This window comes from Ischnura elegans, chromosome 8, assembly GCF_921293095.1.
Source record: "Ischnura elegans chromosome 8, ioIscEleg1.1, whole genome shotgun sequence".
NCBI classification, from domain to species: Eukaryota; Metazoa; Arthropoda; class Insecta; order Odonata; family Coenagrionidae; genus Ischnura; species Ischnura elegans.
This window is the reverse complement of record NC_060253.1, coordinates 1,444,587-1,467,822: the sequence shown is the minus strand read 5'-3', so window position 1 is coordinate 1,467,822 and position 23,236 is coordinate 1,444,587. Positions and strand designations below refer to the sequence as shown.

The following is a 23,236-nucleotide window of genomic DNA, read 5'->3' as shown; positions in this document are numbered from 1 at the left end:
GGATGTAATGCAAGTTATAAGTACAAGGAATCGCCGTGAACAGCTGTTTGATTGTGATGGTAATTCTGCACAAGGTATTTCGGCGTATTCCTTGTACTAGTAATCCTAAGTATCGGGGTAGGTTTCGATAATATTGAATAATTTCTACATTTTCTTCTGAAGCCACTATTCTCGTCACAAATTCCTTCACTCGTTTCATGTTTTCAGCTCCAATTCCTTTCTTCCCATACGACCACCCGTAAGCATCAGATATTTAACAAAAATGGTTTTCACATACCATTATGTATTCCCTTCACTGCAGGTGCTTGAGATGGGTGACACTCTGCTTTCAAGATTATTTTCCGACGGTGTATTAGGGTGTTTCTTGACGTGCGCCACTCCTGCCGGCTGTTCTAAGGTTGGAGGGGGTACGGAGATGAAGCGAGGGGTGAAAGTAAGATTTAGTCGGTCCACTTGTGAGAACTAGGAATAACCTTTTTGGAAGTGCTATCGGCACATCAAAAATATGGGGAAGGTATGGGGAAATATTTTGCTGATACGTGTCCTTTTAGGGTTATTGGGGTATAGGCTCCGTTGCCGAAATAAAAATGGATGTGGAAACAGAAATTATCAACCTATAACTTCCTCATTACTATCTTCTGAACTCAAGCCAATATCATATTTTTGCAATATGATGTTACCGAGTTAGAAATTAATGCATAAAAACTGGAACTAATAGTATTTGCAAGCAAACATCTTACAAGTAATCTTCATTTAGGCCACGTATCGCGGTTCTTACTACGAATATTCTGCGAAAATCTGAAAATGACGTAAATTTTTACCGCAATAATATTTTTTCATTTGGTGCATAATAATATCAATTCGAGTAAACCATTCAATAATACGTATTGCTAGGAATAGATTTGCTGCATCTATGCCCCTTATTACTTACCCGATTACCGAAAGCAACGATACGTTTTCTTTCTAATTACACGAGGGAAAGAGTAATTCCATCGCGCTAGGAAATCTCTAGTTACTTCTTATTTATGTAAGAGCCCTAGACTATTGAAAAAAGGAGCACATAACATGAAAAAAAAATTTTATTTACCCAAAACAAATTCAATACAATCGAAATGATGACCATTTTTAAATTATATATTATATACCACTACGTACAGTCATGTATGTTTTACCTGTGTAGGAAATACCTCTCTCACAAATTTTATAACAATGTAACAACCTACAATACTATTGCAATATAACAAAGCAACTAAACAAGGCAACCTATAATACTATTGCAATATATGATACAAAAATATATAATACTATTTATGCCTTCTTATGAAAGAAAGAAAAAAGCTCGGGACAGAGTAGAGGAGACCTAGCAGCCAATGTAGATATCTGCGGTCTCTTTCCTATGCCCAAGAGTGCTTGCACCGCAATAGTGCAATACGTGAACCATCGATTCTTCTTTCTGCCACCTTCCTCTTGGATGAGTTCAGGGAAGTGAGATTGATATATTGATGGTAAAAGTGACTTAGGATAAGGAATGTGGGATGGAAGAATAAAGGATCTAATGACAGAAAGACGGAATTTATAAGGGAAATCTTTCCGGGGGGTTCACGATAAATGAAAAAGCGTGCATAGCTTTCGGGAAGGAATTATTAGGGAATCAATGGAGGAGTGAAATGAATCTAAAAGGGACGGATTTTTTTAGAGGAAATACTCAGGCTCTGAATCGTTTGGGCCGGTATTCGCTGAAAAATGTAGGGCTTGAAGAATGCTAAAGAATCCATCACGACTCATGTATATCCGAAAGCAAAGCAGGTCAAACAAGATAGCAATGCTCCATAAGTCGGATATATTGGTTATAGAAATACTTAACTTGTGAAATATTAGGCCTATGAAGGTAAAACTCTTCATAGGTCAATTGTTTCTAATTCCTAACCTATTCTTTCGAAGATTATGAGAAAGTATGTCTGTATACGAAAGAGGGTGTCTGGGAAAAGGAGACGCAAAAAACACTTGAGTCCTTGGAAGGGGGTGGAATGGTGAGAGCTGGGTTTCCTATGAAAGTGATATTTTGAGGGGTCACTGAACTAAGGGTCCACCGCAAAGGACGGACGGTATTGTTAGAGGGTTCAGGAAAGAATAGGACAAAGGGGATGGGCCAGTGATTGACATAAAGGGATCTGGCGTAGAAGGAGGCAACGCAGTACCTGACTGTGAGGGTTCAACCTCCTCCCCACCCTCCTCCTCTCTAATTTCTAGCTCGGAGTCTTCAGAGAATGCCTGGTCCCGCTCTCTTCCAGGAGCTCCCCCTTCTTCGTGTACATTCTTCTAGAGAAGGCAGAGAGCTAAGAAGGAAATGTTTGTGCCCTTGCGGAGGTTTCCTCCCTCGACGTCGATGGCTGCAGGTCCTGCAAGTCGAAGACTACTGATCATCTACAAAAGCTGATGAATAGAGAATTTCACCTCTTTCAGGCGGCATTGACTACCGGCCAGCATGAAACATTTTCCGTTTTACCTCTCGCTTCCGTACCATCTGCAATAAATACATTGTATTTTTTTTTTATTCCGATAAATAACAGGATCAAAGTAAACACTCTCGGTGAAATAGGCCAAAGCTGAAATGCTACAAACAGCTTTACTAATGTAAAACTATGTTTAGGAACTAAATATTCACAATGGCGAGACAAAGAATTGAAAGCACCCATAAGCCATTGATTTCACGGTTATCGAGAAAATAAAAGCATTTTTATAAAGTAACTCCTAAGCACTTTTTCGCCAATCCATGGGATAATGTGCAAACAGTAATTTGCAATTATAATAAGAATGTTTATAAGTGCATAATATACATATATCAACAATAAATATTATAAATAACTTACACTTTTTCCGTAAATAACTTCCTTCACTCTCGTAATATTGCCACTTGTCGATCACCTCACTGCTTAGGAGTTGCACTGACAAACAAAGGAAGGGTGCAAAAGTTAGAGATATGTTACGTTGCATAAAAAATGTTATGGCATTTTCAAATTTACATTAAAGTTTAACTAATCACAGTACTGCATGTATTAATTGAATAAAACTTATTAACATCAGACAATAAAGGTTCGAAAAATGAAAGGCTCGCAAGAAGAAAAAAGGAAGGATGGAAAAAATCTATATTCTCGCTAAACATTATTAAAACAATAAAAAATTAATAAACACACATAAGTAAGTTCCAGTTAGTAAATACTTTTGATTTGTAAAATAGAAGTCAAATAAAATTTGTCAAACTCACGCATTAATAGAAATAAATAAAAATAATAGCATAAAATACAGGGGAGAAAATGAATGGAAATTGGCTTACCTTAAGATAAAAGAAAAAATTTCTCCCGATCCTCCCAGGAAAGGTTGCTTGAAACGGCATTCACAAATGCGCTGCTAGATCCCTGCTGAGCAACTTAGGGGGGTAAAATGTCATAAAAGAACTGAACCGAGCTCTTACGGAGGGCCGGAACCCTCGGGGTACACATGACGTGATATCACGTCATCAGCACCAGGGGATAGCGCACCATGACGTGATATCACGTCATGCCGCACTCAAGGTGTTAATAGATGCTAGTCCTAACTCAGTTAGAGCACTTTATTTTTATGTGTAAACGGCTGGTGTCCTAGCACCTCCTGCCACACGCCTTTTAGGCGGCTTGCGGGGTATTATGTAGATGTAGATAATTGACAAACTCAAACTGCAAAAAATGTACCGCTGTGCTTTTGCTGAGATTAAGTTTGAGTCCTTACTTTTGGCTCCACAAATGAACCGGAGTGACTTTTGGACTCATCGTTTACATCCACGAAAAAGAAGAAAAACAAAGAGAACGTTCAACTACGGAAAACGCCTAATAAACAAGCAATATTGTACAACAATTCTTAATGTAGCAATGTGGTAATCTCACGCAATAAACAAAACACAGTATAATATATTTTAGAAATATGATTTTAACTTACTACCGTGCTTCGCGCTCTTCAATTGTTTCGGACTGCGGAGACAGCGTGTTGACTGCTGAAATTATCTCGTGCCCATTGACTTGTGGGTATTCGTCATTGCCTACGTCACAGCAATTCGCCTAAGGTACATACTATGCTTTTCATCTTCGCCAGCAAGTCGCTTCAAGTTGTCAAAATATTTTCTACTCTGAGGAAAGTCTCTTATCAGTTGTTTAGGTCTTATAAAGACTCGCTGAATTTCCTGATTCCTTGGCGCAGAATTTCAAAGAAGTGTTTCCATGTTACATCTGTGCTTTTCTCTTCTGCATTAGCTACGAATTTTGTGTAGGAGTCGTTAAGCACCTAGCCAAATTAAATGACGTTGCATTTATTAAATAGTAAATATTGCAATTTGGTTTTACAGATAACTCTAGATCAAATTTTAACGTTGCAAAAATTACTCTTTGATCACTTATACCGTCAGTAATATCGATTTGTTTTATAAACTTAGGATGACTTACTGCCAAAATGTCTAATATCTTATTTCCTTCTCGTTGGCTTGTCAACAACTTGGGCGAGAGATTGATTTGCAAGTACGTTGAGTAAGATATCGCTGATTTCTCTATATCTTGAATTCGGTGTTACAGTGTAAGTATCCCTATTTATAAATGGAAGATTAAAATCTCCCCTGATAACTATTACACTTTTACTGTCTCTCAAAGTAAATGCGGATATTTGATTTTCTAGTTGGTAAATAATATCATCTTCGGAGTTCGGAGGTCTGTAAGAAGAGCAAACATGAATACTTCTTTTGTTTCGTTGCTTAAATGTACACCATACACTTCCTGTTTTATTGACAATTATTTCATGGGTAGCGCTGTGTAAATGTGATTCAGCTGCTATAAAAACTCCGCCACGTTTTCTATTTCGTCGAAAGAATTTTGTGAACCTACTTTGTGTGTATTCTTAGTCATTACCCAATAGTATTACGGCAATGCAACAATTTCCGCTCAATTACCGATGGTTAAAAATACAAATATTAACGTTATCACGCTGACTGGGAATCGAATCCAAATTCTTTAGCTTTCGTCGTTGGTTGTAATTTAATACGAATTCATTCATTTTTCCATATTTTTTATCGTTTGTGAGGTGATAGCTGACGGTTCTCGCTATGCAATCTGGGGCAAGTGGACAATCTGATTCTCTAGTGAATATATGGTTAAGTTGTACATCGTGTGCACCACTTTCTTTGTGTGCATTTTCCCGCAGAATTATGAGGCCTCTACGGGAAAAAATATCGGGAAAAGCCATTCGCGTTGGTTGCGCCCCAATTTCATATTTTCCCATGGACTCGTGCGAGATGAGATGCCGGCCAAATCAAATGAATTCATACGATGGTGTAACATGTCCGTGAACCTTTACGAAATTTGGTTGCTTTAATCTTTGGCAAAGCTGTGTTTATGACTTTTTTCTACGAAAGTACTCTTACGAAGTGATTATATTGAGCGAGTTCCATCCAAGTGGATTGGGCGTATTCACTCTACAAGGCGTAATAAATACATTTCTCCAGTTTCCGGAAGTGACGTCTCGTTTTTCGACTTTGGGCGAACTTCACTACAAAAAAAAGACGTAGCACGGCTGGTGCAGCTTAGGTACCTACTACGGAGTTTTACCGCCCTTAATCAAGAAAAATGGCAGACACGGGGCCATACGTATTATTGCTTCTTAAAATATTTTCATCGGCTTAAGCTGCTCTTTCAGGTTAAGAATAAAAAAAAATGCTGTTATGTTTAAAACTTTCCTATAGAAACCGTTTCCATATATTTTGACTCATATGTTTAACTGGAGTGTGCTTCCAAAGTTTTCGAATGGAGATATTATGTCTTATGTCATTTTGGTTTTTGTTCGCAATCCGCTGATAATTTGAAATATTGTGTCAGAATTTAAGTGAGGATAGCCTCTTTCAGATTTTTCTCTTTTAATTCATTATTAAGATATGCAATTAAACGCGTATTGCATCAAAATTGAAGTTTTTCGTCGACACGTTTAATCCTCCATCCCAACGACCGAAATAACTCTTCCAGCCTTCCTTCGTGCACGCAATGATTGTGTAAGCGTCGCAGTAACACAAGGATCGGCTACATACCAATCACCATTTTCCTCCACATCGCATATCCTTTGGCTCAGCGCAATGCCAAGTGATTTTTTTTGGTTTATAGGCCGCAGGGAGAGGGAAATTACATTTCATTCGCAAATAATTCTTAGTCATTCATGTCTCGCAGTATTTATTATTATTTTATTTATTTCCACCGCCCCGAGAACGAAGCATATAAGGCTTTATCAACGAGCGACGGGGAATCTAACGAATAATAACATTGGGCAACCTCATGCCCAGGTGAGACTTGACCTACGCTTTTGTAGGCGAGGTCTCTTTGCCCCACAACTACCGAGACCAGCGAAGTATATTTTTAATGCCGTTATAATTCACTTTGTCATTTTAATCTAGGATGAATTTATTGACATTATATACATTGATTCAGTTAATGTTTCCAGCATAATGAATACAATTCTTTCATGACACTAAATAAAGATGACAGCAATGCTTGAATGTCAGTGGACTGCATGTGGGTTCGCTCTTGACAAAGGTCGGAGGAAAGAGTGATTGAGATGATTGGACTTCCCGAACAAATACTCGATGCTGTGCTCAAAGCATTCGAGTGTGGACCGACCGCGTCCATCGCCGTGTTCCAGAATTCCACTCCCTCTCTGCCATTCCACTCGAGGGTACATTTTGATTGGTTCTCACCTAGAGATAATAACTATAATTTTGATAATTGCGTATTTAACATTTTCAAAGCAGTAATTCGCTTTAATCTTTGAAAGAGACTTATCTTAACGGAGGCTATTTTGTCGTTTTAGCGTTTGGCGTTGTAATTCGTGTGTTTTTGAGGTTTTAAAACAATGTCCCTCAAGATTTATTTGATGTATGAGATTTATTAACTACTTTTGAACGTTTAAAACTATATGTGGACTTTTAATTTTTCCCGATCGTTCAACTAAAGTTGACGAGGTGAATCACTCGTAACCACGGATACGAACATTCAAGTAATTTTCCACTTTTTTAAATTTCCCACGTCACGTGATACTGTATGTTTGTTGGCCTCGACCACCCCCCGATGCGCTTATGTTTCCTCTGAGGTTGTGGCAACGTGCGTGCTGTAAATGCTCCATGGGGGAATGTTTGTTGCTGATAAAGTCGGTCAGTTCAACAATGCAACTGAGAAACATTTATTTATGATAGTGACAATAGACTGTACCAGAGTCGTCTTATTAAAACATTTCAAGTCTCATTTTATGTCTTTATCGGAACCAAAAACTAACATGTTTGTGGTTGGACTGGTATTCCAGTTTTCACAAGACAACCGAAGTCGGTTTCTGGGATTTTATGTGCGTTGATTTCCTCATTTTGCACGCTCTCTTGAAATCATTTGAGTTTCCGGAAATCCCAAAGCTCTTGTTCCAAAGAAACCTGTTTGTATACAGATGGCCTTAGCGGTGTTTTCTGTGTTCATCGGCGTTAATTTAAATGACGCATTACAATGATTGTGAATTGTCTTAAGTGTGCCACTCAACATTCTAGTGGAGTTTTTTAATGCTATGATAACATGAAATGTACCAAGTCACACCTTTACATATGTTTTTGAAATCCCAAGTTCAACGATACGTGAGGTGTTATTTTTGTTCAATTTTGAAAAAATAGATTATCAATTTATTCTCATAAAAGCGATTTTTGGCTGAATCCTTATTATTTTTTAGCGATAGTCAGTTTTACGCTTTTGATGCCTTCGATTTTGAAAAATGATTTCTGTGCACACGGTGGCAATGAGAAATGTGAGGCTAGTGGCTAGGCCTCTCTGGGGTGGAAATGAAGATCGGGAATGGTGGCCAGCCTGTCACCTACCACCTCACCCGATACCCAAGGGTGGGATATTTTTATAATTATAAATTTGACTTGCTGAAGTGAAGAAGCAATAAACGCTCGGCCTCCGACTTACAGAAACAATTTACGAATGCATTCCTTCCCTCATTTAGATAAATTGAATGCTCATATTCGTGCTACCCCGCAAGGCACTTAAAAAGGCGTGTGGCAGGGGGTGTTGCGAAGCCAGTCGTTTAATGTAGAGAGAGCACATCGTTTTATGATGTACGACTAAAAAAATATTATTTAACTTCAGCTCAAAAGAGCCCTGGTCACCGTGGACGTACGACGAGTGTGTGTGTGTGCAACACTCTTGTTTAAAATGAGTTTACGAGCTGAGCTTACGTTTAAATTGCTCCCTCCTTATATCATACCTACATCTTAAATGACTTCGAGCGAAGTCACGTCAGAATCGCTTTATACGTATCTCAAATTTGACTTATATCCTTGAGAGTCTCGATCACCTCTCGACACCCAACTTTTGCTCTGCGTCAGGGACAAACCATCCTAATTCCTATTCCTATCCGTTCGGAAAAATACCTCTTTTGTTTTATGGTTTCTGGTTAACCTGGAAATGAAGTACAGTACTAAGATGGTGCTCTTAGGTATGTGTCTCAAATTGGCTTTTGTGGACAGGTAGGTATGAGAAGAGCGTAATATAATTTTAAAGAAAATGCTAGTGAAGAGTCTGATCTGGAGTGTAGCGCTTTACGGTGCGGAAACGTGGACACTTAGGAAGGAGGACGAGAGAAGGCTGGATATTCATGGTGTGGGTGTGGAGAAGGTGAAGTGGACGGAAAGGAGAAGGAACGACGAAGTGCTGGACATGGTGGGTGAAGAGAGGCAGCTTCTAGATGAGATATGAAGGAGACAGAAGGTATGGATGGAGCGAGTACTTAGCGGGGATGGGATGTTAAAAACAGTGTTAGTAGTTAGAATGTTAGGTAAACGAGGGAGAGGGTAGGTATGTGAATAGGATTTATGGATAGAATGAAAGGGATATTTGAGAAATGAAGAGGGAAGTGAGTGCCTACATGATCCTTGAAAATTCCATGGGATGCTATTGTCACTTTCAAAAGTCGGTCCCCACGGCCAGGGCGGGCATTGACTTCGTTTTCCGCTGAGCTCGAACTTTATCGGGTATTGCGCAATGCGTATGTCTTCTGTGCCTTCAGAGGCTTTCTCTCACCGCCCGCAATAGTCTTACCGAGGCATTCTTAACTATTCTAAAATTTTTCGCAGATTCTTTTATCCGCGATCCGATTGCTGATGAGAAAAAATGTAATAAAAAATTATCTTCTCTCATAAAGCAATTGCCCTACCTATTGTAGTTTTTCAGGTAAAAAAATAAACTTCTTCTAATTTTCTATTTTCAGGTTAGGAATAAGTTGCAGTATTCAAAATACATATGGGCACTACTAGTATTTGGAATAAACTTAAACTTAGGGAGTAACTGTTATTTCACTGGAAAACACTGAAAAATGACAAAAAATCCTTCACCGCCGACAGAGGTGAACGCGAGCACGGATGGTAACATCTACATCTACACAATACCCCGCAAGCCGCCTAAAAGGCGTGTGGCAGGGGGTGTTAGGACACCAGCCGTTTGCAAAGAAAATGAAGTGCTCTTACGAGGTTGGTACTAGCGTTTATTAAAGTCCTTTATGGTTCGGGGGAAAAACGAATTCCCATATCTATCCGTTCGGCAAAACATCTCTCTTAATTTATCGCTTCTATCGGACCTGGAAATATAGTGTGGCTCCAATATTATGTTCTCTGTGTCGCTCTTGAAGCATGCTTAAAGCTCTGAAGCATGTGAACATGGCGGTAGACCGTGGGTGAGGAGGAGAGGGAGGGAAGGGGAGGGGGACGGCCTCATCCGTCTGTTGCGCCGCGTCGCGCGAGCCGCATCGCTTAGCGCCACTCTTGGCGCCAGGCTGCGCGGGCCGCAAAGCCTAAATGGTCAAAGATACTTAATAACCGATGACATTTTTGTCCAGTGGGTCATAACTTGTCCTGATTACCCTTACTTTGGCAGTTTTCGCGGAATCGTATAACAAATTAAGGGTGTTGGTATTTAGGCGACTCTCGCTTACTAATTATTTAAAATTTTTCGATTTTTTTTTCCTTTCCTTGTACACCCAATGGTCATCGGAATACGACGAACGATTTTGAAATTTAAAAATTTTTTTTTTGGGACAGCCTTGTGTCCCATGTGCCTGCCTCTCCTTGCTTTGCTCCCCTCACGTCACTTCCTTCCCACTCACTGCTCAGCGAAGCCTTGCTTCTCTTAGCCTCTCCCACAAATATTCATTGCAGTTGTCCTCCTCGACAGGTATGAAGTTGTCGTAACTGCCAGAAGCTCTGCTTCATCCGGCGGTTTCATGTTGCCTTTATCCACCTCATACGTATATATGCGAGGAGGATGATCAAACTCCCTGAGGAAGAATTGTAACAGTGTGCATTTGTTGTGATTTAGACCTAGTGTTGTCTCCACGCGTGAATCTTGTCTAGGTCCTTTGCTACAATTTTGAATTCCGTTGAGCGCGCGGTTTCAGTGCTTTTTCCGGCATCTGTTGACGCGATTGAGGCGACGAGCAGCTAGTATGGTCATATTAAAAAATGCTGTGGGAAGCTGTCATGTTATTGTGAGAGATATTGGCAGTTTGGTTCATCGTCAATTTTTGTGAGCCCGTCAACTCCTTCCCATCAACCCTCTGGGGTAGGGTTGGTGCGGTGGCTTCCCATCCCGAGGGCCCGGGTTCAAAACGGCGGCGGCAGATGAATTCGGCCAGTGATTGGGTGATTTCAGCTCTCCGTCCGTGGGATAAGTGAAGCTGTCGGTCGCCGTTTCGTCCGCCCTCTCCCCTTCATTTGTCCACCCTGCTGCCCCCTACACATCATATTCCGGACTACATATATATATATATATTTATGTACTAATGATTGATTACCCGAGGACTGTTCCAACTGAACAAAAACTGACTAACGGTAGCATCGTTATTTTTTTAAAGAACGACGTATCTTTTTCCATTAACCGTATCTTTTATTAAATCTATGCAAAGCATACAAAATAATCCTTTAAGGGTAAAATAAAAAACAACGAATTTAGTCAAATATTAAGGATGCGTTATTGAATGGTTTTTTATTGATTCATAATAGATTTGAGTTGAAATGGTTGTGTAAGTTGCTAAATTTATGTTTCATGCTGCTTGAATAGTGAAGGCATTGAGCAGAGCACGGTTGTATTCGCTGCGGGGTCGATTTCAGCCATAGTATTTAAGGTGAAGGCTGCATTTTACGGGTTTCACGTCGTCTTCGTTGTGGTATTCAACCGTTTCTCCTGCATTCCAACAGGCGTCTTCTGGTCCAAGTGCTTGATGCTGTGTCTTGGTCGCCCGGTGATGTGTCTTGTCGCTAATTGGTCCTCTAGAGTTTGTTCCTATTCGGCGACGGCTAATGAGGTGAGGGCAGGGGACGAATAGTCTTGTCCACGTGTTATGGAGTTGACAGCTGTCCTTTCGATTGAAATTATGAGGATGCAATTGCGATTGGCTCTCGAATGCTCGAATGGGGAAATATCGGATAGATTCTCTGGCCATCTAGCGTATCTCTCTTTCAAGTTGAAGGTGTGCCCCGATTCGGACCAAGTAGGCCTAGCCACAGCTAAGAGAAGCTAGTGTTTATTTGTCACCGTTGTGTGGTACTTAACAGCTCTTCCTGTCTGCCTGATGTAAGACATTCCGCAACATCATTCTATCATAGGCTTGGGGCGATATTAGGTCAGAAGGAGTGGGTGCTCGTGGAAGTTTTGGATGAGTGTCGCCATCTTTTCGCTAATGCCTGCCACGTGGTGGGGGAGTTTGGCCTAATCCCATGGCTGCCTCCCTTGTCCGTTTCCGCGTCTTACTCTTCACTTGTCTTTCTTTCTTTCTTTGCAGCCCTTTTTAGGACCATGTCATTGGGACATATTTGGAATGCAGCGAAAGTCTGTTGTCTCTACCACAGCGACGACGCGATGAAACCCGGAAAATGCAGTCATGATCATCATTGCACCGTGGAAGACTACGCGACTACTATTTTAGGTATTCTTGTAAAGCTCCAGTGGTGAACGTATGTGTCGCGCTCCATATTACGACGATGCCGTCCTTTGGCTGACGATTCGTTTAGGCGTGTTTTCTTTTCACGATGCACATTGAATTTATGTTGTTGAAGTGGCATATTAATGAAAAATGTAGAATCCATTTTTTGCTTAGTGTCCCGCGTCTCATGAATATATGACCTTGTAATAATTGACGTATCTATCTTTTCCTTTCAGGTTGGACAAGAAGAAACGGGACGTGATAAATGTAAGTGATAAGGAATGCAGTTTAGAAAAATTGATGCATGCTGTCGAATTTAAAGTTTTGGAAACAATGATGCTAAGCCAGAAAAAAATCATTTTTTACGATCTATGAGTAAAATTAAATTTAGCTATGTATTTGGGATGAAGGATGGAGATCGGGCTGATTTGGTATTGGCTTCCCACTCTGCAAGCCTGGCTTCAAAATCTGAGGATGGCGGAGAATTCTAAGGCTGACGAATCCGTACTTGAGTGCTTCGTGAAAGGAAGTGAGCACCACGCTTATCGACTGTAGCGTGGTTCACTTGGCGCCTTCCATAAAAAAAATAATAACAAAAAAGATAAAAAATACAAAACAAAAAATAAATAAATACAAAAGAAAAAAATAATTATAATACAAATATAGTACTATGTTTCTATGTCAAATTAAATGGTTAATTCTAAGTTTCAGCTGAAAAGAACTACCCCCCACAGCATATACAATTGCGCACAAAATTATTAATATGTAATGTGGCTGGTTGGGGAGAACTAGGTTCTCCGGGGCAGAGGTATCGCGCATGCGACGCGCTAAATAGTGAAGTCTTCCCTGATTGCGCAAACGACATGACCTGCCACTCACCTCTTAACGGAGACCGGCTGTAATCGAACGGATTCATCAGCTAATTTGGAGGTTGGGAAATGATCAGTCCTCCAGCTACGCAGGGGGTAGATTTGGGTATTTTCTGGTAATAAGAATATTTGGCTGATGACCTAGGGGTTAAAAAAAGACGAAGCCTCCAGTGACCTGTGATTGGCCCTAAAAATTGATATTTGCTGTCCACCTCGCCCTGAAGAGGAATTATATGAATACGCATGAGGATAACTGTTGCGGGGCGAGCTCTACCCTCACTTATCCAAACTAACTTGATTATTTAAACCCTTGAGAGATGTAACGAGAATTCATTATTTCCAAAGCATACTTAGCATGACCGACCGACGGCAGGGTGCGCTGCGTTGCATTCCAATTGGCGAAGAGGAAGAATGGCGGACAAACGCATCGAACGTCGCTGTGACGTAACGGCGGGCTATTTATTCAAAATGGAGGAAGGAGTTGGAGATGAGCGATGCAACCATAGATGCATTTCCTGGTCTATTATGGCCGAAAATTCGGCCTGAAGTATTATTCGGCGTTGAAAAGCCAAAACTACGACGGTGAACTATTTACTGCTTGTGAGGTAGTAGGTTAATCTTCATTTAAATTAAATACAGCAGCATTAGCATAATGATCGTTGAACGGCATGAATGTCAGGTACCGACAGATGTCTCGTGAGCTTCTTTAACAACTTGTGTGGCCTAATGAAAAAAGTATGTCTAATCATTGCTGCACTTAACCGTGCTATAAAATTACGTACTCTATATAAAGAATGAAATGAAAAGACGTTCCACAATTAATAATATAAACTTAAGTTTATCTTGCGATGGTAACAATACTTGAATTGCCATGAGAAAAAATTACCCTGGACCGGGAATGGAACTACAGACCTTTGGATTTCCACTCCGCAGACCACTACGCTATCTAGATACCATGGAAATTTTACTTTGTGGCCCAATACCTACTTATATTTTATTATAGCGACCAGGAAGTCCGTAGTTCGATTCACGATCCAGGAGAATTTTTTCTCATGGCAATTCATGTATATTTCACCGCCGTTCACGTGCTAGCTTTGAAAAGCTACACTAGAACAATACTCTAAATTTAAAAATTAGGAACCAAGAATGTGAGGCGTTTGCAGTTGTAGTTGTTATTTCTGCAATTAGGTGAGCTGCTGCAGTGTCTCCCATCTCTCTCAAACTCACAGATGCCGCGAGAACAAGGTCAGCAGTAGTAGCAGTAGTTTTTAAAGTTTGAATTTTCTTCTGCGAGATCGAACACATGAGGTGCGACATTTTTTGGCCGCCCGGGAATGCAGTGCAATGCATGGCAAATATAATATGAATTTTGTAACATGAAGCTACAGGGGGAATTTTATTTAATCAATCAATTTGAGAGGAATAGATTTTTACAAAAATACAATACCAACCGGCTGTTGTTGAAGCATCGGGAAAGTGATGCGTAACAAATTCTGGAAATGTTATGGATTCAGCGAGCCAACTTTTGTATCGACACAAAAATCGTTCATTATTTCGAGAACTCTCCGCCCATTTCTTAAGGTATGGCCATAGGATGCGTTTTGTCAGGAAGTCATTGAGAAATTTCAGAGCATCAGGGTCTTGTCTTAAATTCAGCCTCCACGATAAATAATGCAGCATATATTTTTTTCCGAGAATGATTTTTTTCCCAATTCCAATATTATTTTATAGATATCAAGTCGTGTAATAATGTGAGGTGGCATTTTCAATTGAATGGCGGATGGAGCCTATGTAAAATTTAGAAATAATAAATTTGAATTGGATGGATGAGGCAGATACTTTGTGGAGATCCATTATGAGATATGAAGTGAAACACTTTGCACTTTCCACATAAAATATTTTTATTACACTAGAGTCAACATGTTTCGCTGAAAAAGTCTTGAAAATGCTGCAGTGCAGCGAAACGTGTTGACTCTAGTGTAATAAAAATATTTTATGTGGAAAGTGCCAAGTGTTTCACTTCATATCTAATAATAAATTTGTCGAACCTATAGTTATCCAATATCCTAATGAGTACACGGGGAAGAACGTATGGTAAATGGGTAAAAGACATGGTAATCTATACGTCAAAATAGAACTGAGGGTATGATACACATTTTAAAAAAAGTTAGAAGTTCCTGTGGAAATACCTCCGTTAAGACGGTCAAAGGCTCCGCTCCGCGGTGTCATAAAACGACCGTTTTCGAAGTAGAATCCTGAGGGTCAGGGATCGGAGAGTGAAGGAGGTATTAGCGTCTCAGCTGGTATCTTTCTGGAAGGTCTTTTTGTATGAGTCCCAGGAAAACGACTCACTTTTTCGAGGTTTGAACGCTTTTAATAGAAGTATGGTCTTCGATCGTATCCAAAGAAAACTAAATTAACTTCGATGAAACGTGCACTTACATCGAATGAAAAACCTCCACTGTCTTCACCATAAACTATTTGAGAATCGGTGTCTTGAAGAATAACATAAAAACGGTGAATGCTGAGCGTTAAAACCCATACAGCTTCAATAACCTTACCGCGTCGCTGCCAATCCAACTCCCGACGCGCGGAGACGAACCCTGCCGCGCGATCGAAAAATCAATGTAATTTCCGGCGACGCAAGCTTATTTCAAAGAAAACCTCAAGAAATCTTCAAAGAATGCTCTCATATAAGTTACTCCGCGTGACTTTGCCGAAAACCCATTTGAAACTCTACCTAAATGTAAAACTTTGTCGAAAAACAGTATCCGCCATTTTGTTACTGCACGGTAAGAATTTATGGACGGTATTCTTTAAGATTACGGAAAATTAAAGAAAAAACACCATGCCAACAGATTGTGTGGTTTTTTATTCCGCAAGAATCCACCCATGACTTCACCATCCACTTACTTTGGAAGATTTTCAGAGAAAATTGAAGACGGGCGTTTTTATGGAAATTTGCTCATGTTTGAGCCTCTGTATCTCAGTAACGGGTAGGATCTATGTCAAATGAAGTACATATCCATAAATTACAATCAATTTTGAGTATACCTGCGAAGTTTCGAGTTTATAACTCAAAAAAAGCCATTTTGTAATTTTGTCCGGCTTTTTCCGATTTCCGCCCACTGTGCGCCGTGCATTTTCTCGGATTAAGTTCATATGATAATAAAATTTCAAAGTCAGAGTGATCACTAATTTTGCGATAGATGACAGCGCCGTCAGCATATAAACTTATTTTCCTTCAGACCGATGGAGGCAGGCGTTCCACAGGGTTCCTTGCTAAGTCCGCTACTCTTCACTCTATTTTTTAATGACTTTCCATGCACACCACACACTACACTCTACATGTGTGCAGACGACACGGCCATTGCTGCCACATCACGCACAGGTGACACAAACATAATCAAACTAAATACTCATCTAAAACGCCTACATAAATGGACACAAATCTGGAAAATCCAGATATATCCATCCAAAAGTACACACATACATTTTTCTCAACGTAAAAAAACATTCCTCTTACATCTCCACACTTCAACAAGAAAAAGATACCAAGAGCCACAACTCACAAATTTCTCGGCGTCATCCTTGACGGTAAATTGACGTACAAGCCTCATTTAAAGTACTGCCGCGGGAAAGGCTTCGTGACACGTCAAGCTGTTTCGTGTCTGTCGACTTCATCCAGTCCTCTCTCCCACTCCCCTAGAATCCGTCTTTATAAAATTATTATCCGTCCGGTGGTGCTATATGGTTGTGAGATCTTTGCAAAAGATGTTTCCATCAGGAAAAAACTAAGCCAATTTGAAAATAAAACAATACGTTCTCTACTCAACTTAGGAAAATTAACCAACCTCAACCATGTCCGTGCTGCGCACAAACTCCCCTCGATCAATGATTTCATTAACTACCTAATTAGCAATTTCAAGTCCAGGCTGAAGGGCACAGGTAATACACTGCCTACGACCCAAGTATCCCAACTACATACACACTGCCTCATCAAATCACTCGTCTATGAGTCTTTTCTATGTCTTTCCTTCTTCATCAATAGATTTAAAAATTGTGTTGTAATTTAGAGTTTTCATTTTTCTTGTGTCAGTATTGCAAATACTTAAAAAAAATAATCACGACATTGGCTATGTGCCTTTTGTGTTGATTTAAAAATCTATATGATCCATTGAAAAATATTTTAAAAAATAAAAAAAAGGATTATAAATTGTCAGAAAATAATAATAATATCGTAATAAGATATAATCAAAATATATCTTTAAAAAATATTTTCAATTTGATGTATTATGTTATACCTGTTGTAAATACTCCAATTTAGTTTTTAAGTTTCCTCTTCACACAAACAACATTTCATACAACAACAGAACATATGCGCACGACACCGTTTTATTGTAATTCTGTCTGACTGGTTGTGGTGAGGTTGGCTCACCGGTACAGTATATTCCGACGCGCCTTTCGCGCGACCATTTCATGTGTCTGCTAATGCGGAAGCAGAGGTCATTAATGTAAATAATGAACAAAGGAGGCCGATTACGCTTCCTTATGGAACACCTGATGTAACGTTTACAACATCAGAGCTAATTCCGTCAAGAACTACTTTTTGTTTACGATCATTCAGAAAGTCGCGTATCCAGTTTACTAATAATTCGTTTGACTCTTATGACAGTAATTTGTATAAAAGAATTGTGAGGTACCGTCTCGAAAGCTCTCTTAAAATATAGACAAAAACTGGAGACCATGAAGAGACGAGATATTCAATGAACCAGGAAACGGGTACAGTTGATTTGAATTCCGTTTCTTATCACTCTATCCATTCTCCGTTTACATAACAATGAATATCTGAAGATCATTTTGAATTCACAACTACAACATAAATATCACTATTCATGGGTCACATCATTGTGCTCAGGTAACACATGGTAGACCAATAGACAGCGATTTGAAACAAAGGTGCTCAATGACCGAAGGATAAAGTATATCTTTTCTCATAGGTTGTCTGTCCCATTTTCGTTTCATATCATCGATGGCATAAATGTGATAAAGATGATAAACCTCCCTCATCCCCCGCTACTCTGGTATGCCTATCTCCTCCGCACCACCTCCTCACACAGCCGGAATTATCTCATCTAGGAGGTGACCGAGATTCGCTGACGAAAAGATGTTCGGCGCCCACGTTGACAACAGTAGTGTATACAGCAAAGCGAAACTCTCAAGACAAGGCATGCCAGAGTGACTTATCGACTTTAAAAACGATATTATTACTTGAGATTCATGATAGCGCTTCCTGTCGACAGATTTATGGACGTACTGGCCTCGACAGCTTTGTAACCTTAACTACTCGACTCGACATTCGTAATGCTACTCAAAACGCTCGAGTCGAGTACCGAATACTCGACTCGGATTTTCGAGTACTTGCACATCCCTATTAGCCAGAGAACCTTCTAATTTAAAGCAAATCACGTTATGCACAAAGGGTAAGAAAAAAAAGACTTAGCTGTTCCACAAAATTCCAAAACTGTGAAAATTATCGAAATCTTGACATTCACTATGTCTTGTACACCAAAGGCTGTGATCCGTTTCTCACCAGATTTATTACGCATTGCGTGGGATATAAAAGCTGAGATATTTGTGTATCCCGATTCATTAAAACTTTAAATAGAGGTATTTCTGAAGTGAAATCATTCGCGATCACGATAAAATTCGTCATACTAGCCCCAATTCATACTAAGGCGCATTTGTTTATAGATATTGATATTCAGTCCCTACGTAATTCGCTTACGAAGGGGAACTGCTGTTACATCTTATTCGTACATCAAGAATTTGGTTGATTTTTGTGGAAAATAATTAATAAACGTGTTTTTCATTGTAATTCGTAAAGTCGTTATGTTATGATATTACGTATGCATTGGGTGTTACTGTGGAACGTGGTCTCAACGTTTTTTGTATTTGAATTGAATAAGTTGGAGAAACTCGTAGAAATTTATTATACTCTTTTAGCCCCTCAGAAAAACGTTTCCCTTTATAAATATTTACATTCATATTGTAGCCTACGTACCATGCGCTCGTTTTACGTGAAAGTGGAAATATCGCTTATACCTAAGCTAGCCAGCTTAAAAGTAAACGATCCTTAAGTAACAAGTAGCAAACAAAAAGTGTAAGACCTCCCATAGTGAGCATAACAGGCCGCAGGCCTTTTTCGGGTGGCCTAGGGGGGGCCGAGCCCCCCCAGCGAGCAAAGCGAGTATATATATATATATATATATACACTTCGAAATGTTCCTCGGCGAGGTAAATATCATAAAAACCCTAGGATGGGCAGTATCAGAACACACAATAAAAAATAGAAACTCACTAGATAACTAAATTTTCGGTGGTATTACCACCTTCCTCGGAGTTAGGTAAGAGACTGTAGGTAAAGGATAGCTGAGGGAAGGGGAAAGGGGAAATAGAGGGGAGGAAGGGTCCAAAGAGGGGGGGAAAGAAGTGGGTTGAGGCAATTAAGGGATTAGCGTTGGATGTTTAAGCCGGGAGGAAGAAATGCTTTGAATAGCCAAATGTAGCTTAATTCAATAGAATTAAGTTTGAGTGGGTGGTCTGTGGGGGGAAGGGAGGCTAAAACTGAAACATTGTAGCAATCATTGAATTGACGCTGATGAGTGGCCGCATGTTTCGCCACTGGGAAGGATGCAAAGTCAGAGGAAGAGCATGATGCTCTGTGGTTATTGATTCTAAGGTTAAGGGGGGTTGAGGATTTGCCTATATAAAAGGAGGGACAGTGCTTGCATTGAATAAGGTAAACTACATTTTTTGAGGTACAGGAGGCCGCAGGAGGTGGTGGTAGGTAGGAGACGAGATGACTGGGGATAGAAGGAGGGGTAAAAATTGGGCAGCACTTACATCTAGGACGACCGCAGGGCGAAGGTGTGCTAATGGGAGTAGTGGGTGACTTCTGTAAGGGGTTAGTAGAGCGGAATAAATTTAAAAGGTTTGCAGGTCGTCTGAATGTGACAGTCGGGGGTTTGGCGAAAAGATTGGCCGTCGACTTATTGTTTTTTAGAATAGGGAAGAGGTCTTTAAGGATAGACTGCAGGGATTGTATTCCAGGAAAGTAAGTGGTGCAGAGGGAAAGGTCTCGTGGTTTGTTTCTATTGCACGGTTCTGGGGGGCATTTGTGTTTGAGAATTTTTTTACGTAGGAGGGACTCTGGGTAGCCTCTCTGGAGGAGGGAACGGTGAAGGTTGTGAAGAAAATTATTTAAGGCATCAGGATTATTACAGATACGGTGGCCTCGAATGGAAAGGGAATAGGGAAGGGAGCGTTTAGTATGGGAAGGATGACAACTGCTGAAATGAAGGTACTGCTGCTTATTCGTGGGTTTTACATGGACAGAGGTGAGAAATTTGTTGTTGACAAGAGAGATATTGACATCAAGGAAGGTAATCTGGGAATTAGAAATGGTTGAGGTGAAAGAAAGAGAGGATGAGGAATTGAGATTAGCAATAAAATTTTCGAGGGAATCATTACCATGTGGCCATAGGAGGAATATGTCATCAATAAATCTGAGCCAAAGGAGGGGTTTCAATGGATATTGGGAAAGGAAAATTTGTTCAAAGTGGCCTAGGTAGAGGTTTGCGTAGGAGGGACTGAATCTACTACCCATTGAGCAACCTTTGATCTGTAAATAATGCTTATTATTAAATGAGAACGAATTGTGCGTTAGGACGATATTAGTTAGGTCTAAGAGGAAGTCGGTGCTAGGGGTATGAGGAGTAGGGCGCTGGGAAAGGAAGTGGCGGAGGGAGGAAAGACCTTCAGAATGAGGAATTGATGTGTAGAGAGAAGTGACATCTATAGTGGCCATGATAATTTGGGTGTCAGGAGGAATTTGGGTGGATTGGAGACGGTCTAGGAAGTTATATGTGTCTTTGATATGGGATGGTAGAGACAAAACTAGTGGCTGGAGGTAATAGTCAATGAAAGCGGATATTCTTTCCGTGGGTGAGTTGCAAGATGAGACAATAGGACGGCCAGGGTGGTTGGGTTTATGTATTTTTGGCAAAATGTAAAAATGTGGAGTATGTGGGTTTGGGGGGGAAAGGATGGAGATGTCAGACGAAGAGAGGCCTTCCGGTGGGGCATGTTCCTTGAGAAAAGACTTGATATTTTCCTGGAAGGTGGGGTTAGGGTCATGAGGCATGAGTGTGTATGAGGAGGTATCAGTCAGTTGTCTTTCAGCTTCCTTAATGTAATCAGAAGTGTTCAGGAGAACTACTGTGGATCCTTTGTCAGCTGAGGTTATGACTATATCAGGATTGTGGATGAGTTTTCGGAGGGCAATGTTCTCCGATTGAGAAAGGTTGGGTTTGGGCTGAAGAGATTTTAGGAAAGAATGGTTGCAGACTTTTGAAAGCAGCAGATCTATAAAAATTTCAATTGGGTGGCCGGTTGGGAGAGGTTTAGGTTCATGGGTCGAGGGTGGTCGAAACCTGGAAAGGGCACTATGGGGAGGAATTGGAGTATTAAGTTCTTTCTGTGTATCCCAAAAGGCTTTCCACCTTAGATTTCTGCAAAATTGCATGATATCCGTGACTAAGGGGACATGGCGCACTTTAGGGGTGGGAGAGAAGGAAAGGCCTTTGCTGAGGAGGGAAAGTTCTTCTTTGTTTAAGGAGGCAGATGAATATATATATATATATATATATATATACTACTTCATTCATTCACACGACGCCTTAAGCGCAAATATGCATATAAATTCACAGGTAAGGAAAGAAAGGGAAAGGAACATGGAATAGAAAAAGGACAAGGACAACGGTGCTATATATATATATATATATATATATATATATATATATATATATATTAATTATTTCACATATGTTTTACATAGAATTTGAACCTTTGAAGAAGTTAAGAGGGGTGGTGGGGAAGGGTTTTTTGGCGAGGGTAGTGGGCAGGTGTTGGGGAGGTCTGTTTGGGAAGTACGTCGCAGATGGGTCAGTGCACGGGGAAGCCAAGGGGTGTTGTAGGATGAGGTAAATAGGGTGAGGGGTGTTAAGGAGTGTGCATCGTGAAGGAGTTCCACCATGTCACGCCACCCGCCATCGCAAATCACGTTAGTTACGTTAAAATGGCGCAACGGTCGGCTCGTACCTGTAGTTGGAAATTTAATTTATGAAGATAAGGATATTCCCCTCCAATCACCCGACCACAGAGTATATATCCCGGCAAATTCTTATGTGTATCACTAGTCTTGAAAATGGTACAGTCTAACCGAAACTAGTCGGCAATAAAGTGTGTGTTTTGTAGAAAAGCAAAGTAATTTCCTTCCAACCATATAATGGAATTTTACAAAGTAAAGGCCTCAACAATTCAGTGCATCAAAGAATGTTTATAATCGCGTAGTCTAGAATATCTCTCTTTGTCTTTTTTTTTAATTAAGTATCATGATAACGACAAAATGATGCGGGTTAGCAAAACAAGAGATGCTCGGGCTCACGGGGAAGAGCATTGCAGATTTCGAACGCGCCAGCCAACATATTTCTGCTTCTTGTACAATCCCAATCCTGTGCCATGGCTTTCCTATGCCGTAAGAAGTAGTATTATTTTCGTAAAAATTATGAGGGAAAAGTAGTTGTTTTGAATTTCATAACCGCGTAAGAATTTGCACAAAGAAGTGATTTGTGAGTGCTTGAGTGAGGAGACATCGTGAGATTATTCATGAGGCACACTGCGCTTGGTGTTCGCGGAACAATGCACTCGGAGTTCCCGTCAGTGGGAAGCCCCGTAGAGGTCACGGCACCGATCATGAGAATGAGGATTTGCAATGTGTCAGCTTTCTCCGAGTCCTTCCACTTTGCGACGATGACTGATTATCGTGGCATCTCGGATTGAAATCTGATTTTTGGAGACTTATGTATTTAAATGAAGGTTCGATTTAGAAGCGGAATATTCAACTATATATATACTATTCAAAATTATTAACATTTGATGGCCATGCGATAGTTTAATTCTACGTAAACGGATCACGAAACGTCTCTAGAAATGTCTCTCACGACTCTAAATCTCTCGAAAGAGTCGCTCAATGATCCGCATCGCGAAAAAGTAGGACAGAAATAAGATTTTTGTCGAATGGTTTTGAAAATTGCACCATTTATATTTTTGGCGCGATAATTTCATTTCTACAGTTATTTTTACGATAAAACGATTATTTTAGAAAATATTGTGGAATTGTAGTTTATTAACTATCTAATAATAACGACAACCTTTATTTATTATTAAATATGGAAATAAAATGAAATTCTTTACAAAGTATGGGTTAAAAAATAATTTTTTCCCTGGTCTTC

At 40.1% G+C, this 23,236-nt stretch overlaps 1 protein-coding gene across 1 annotated transcript in view; it reads left to right on the top strand.

Moving 5' to 3' along the window:
• The window catches only part of LOC124163742 (leishmanolysin-like peptidase), a 357,882-nt gene that overhangs the window by 237,590 nt on the left and 97,056 nt on the right, over positions 1–23,236 (top strand). Inside the window, exon 3 of the mRNA XM_046540817.1 lies at positions 12,249–12,279. Within this exon, the coding sequence (XP_046396773.1) occupies positions 12,249–12,279 (31 nt within the window). The remainder of the gene's footprint in view (positions 1–12,248; positions 12,280–23,236) is intronic.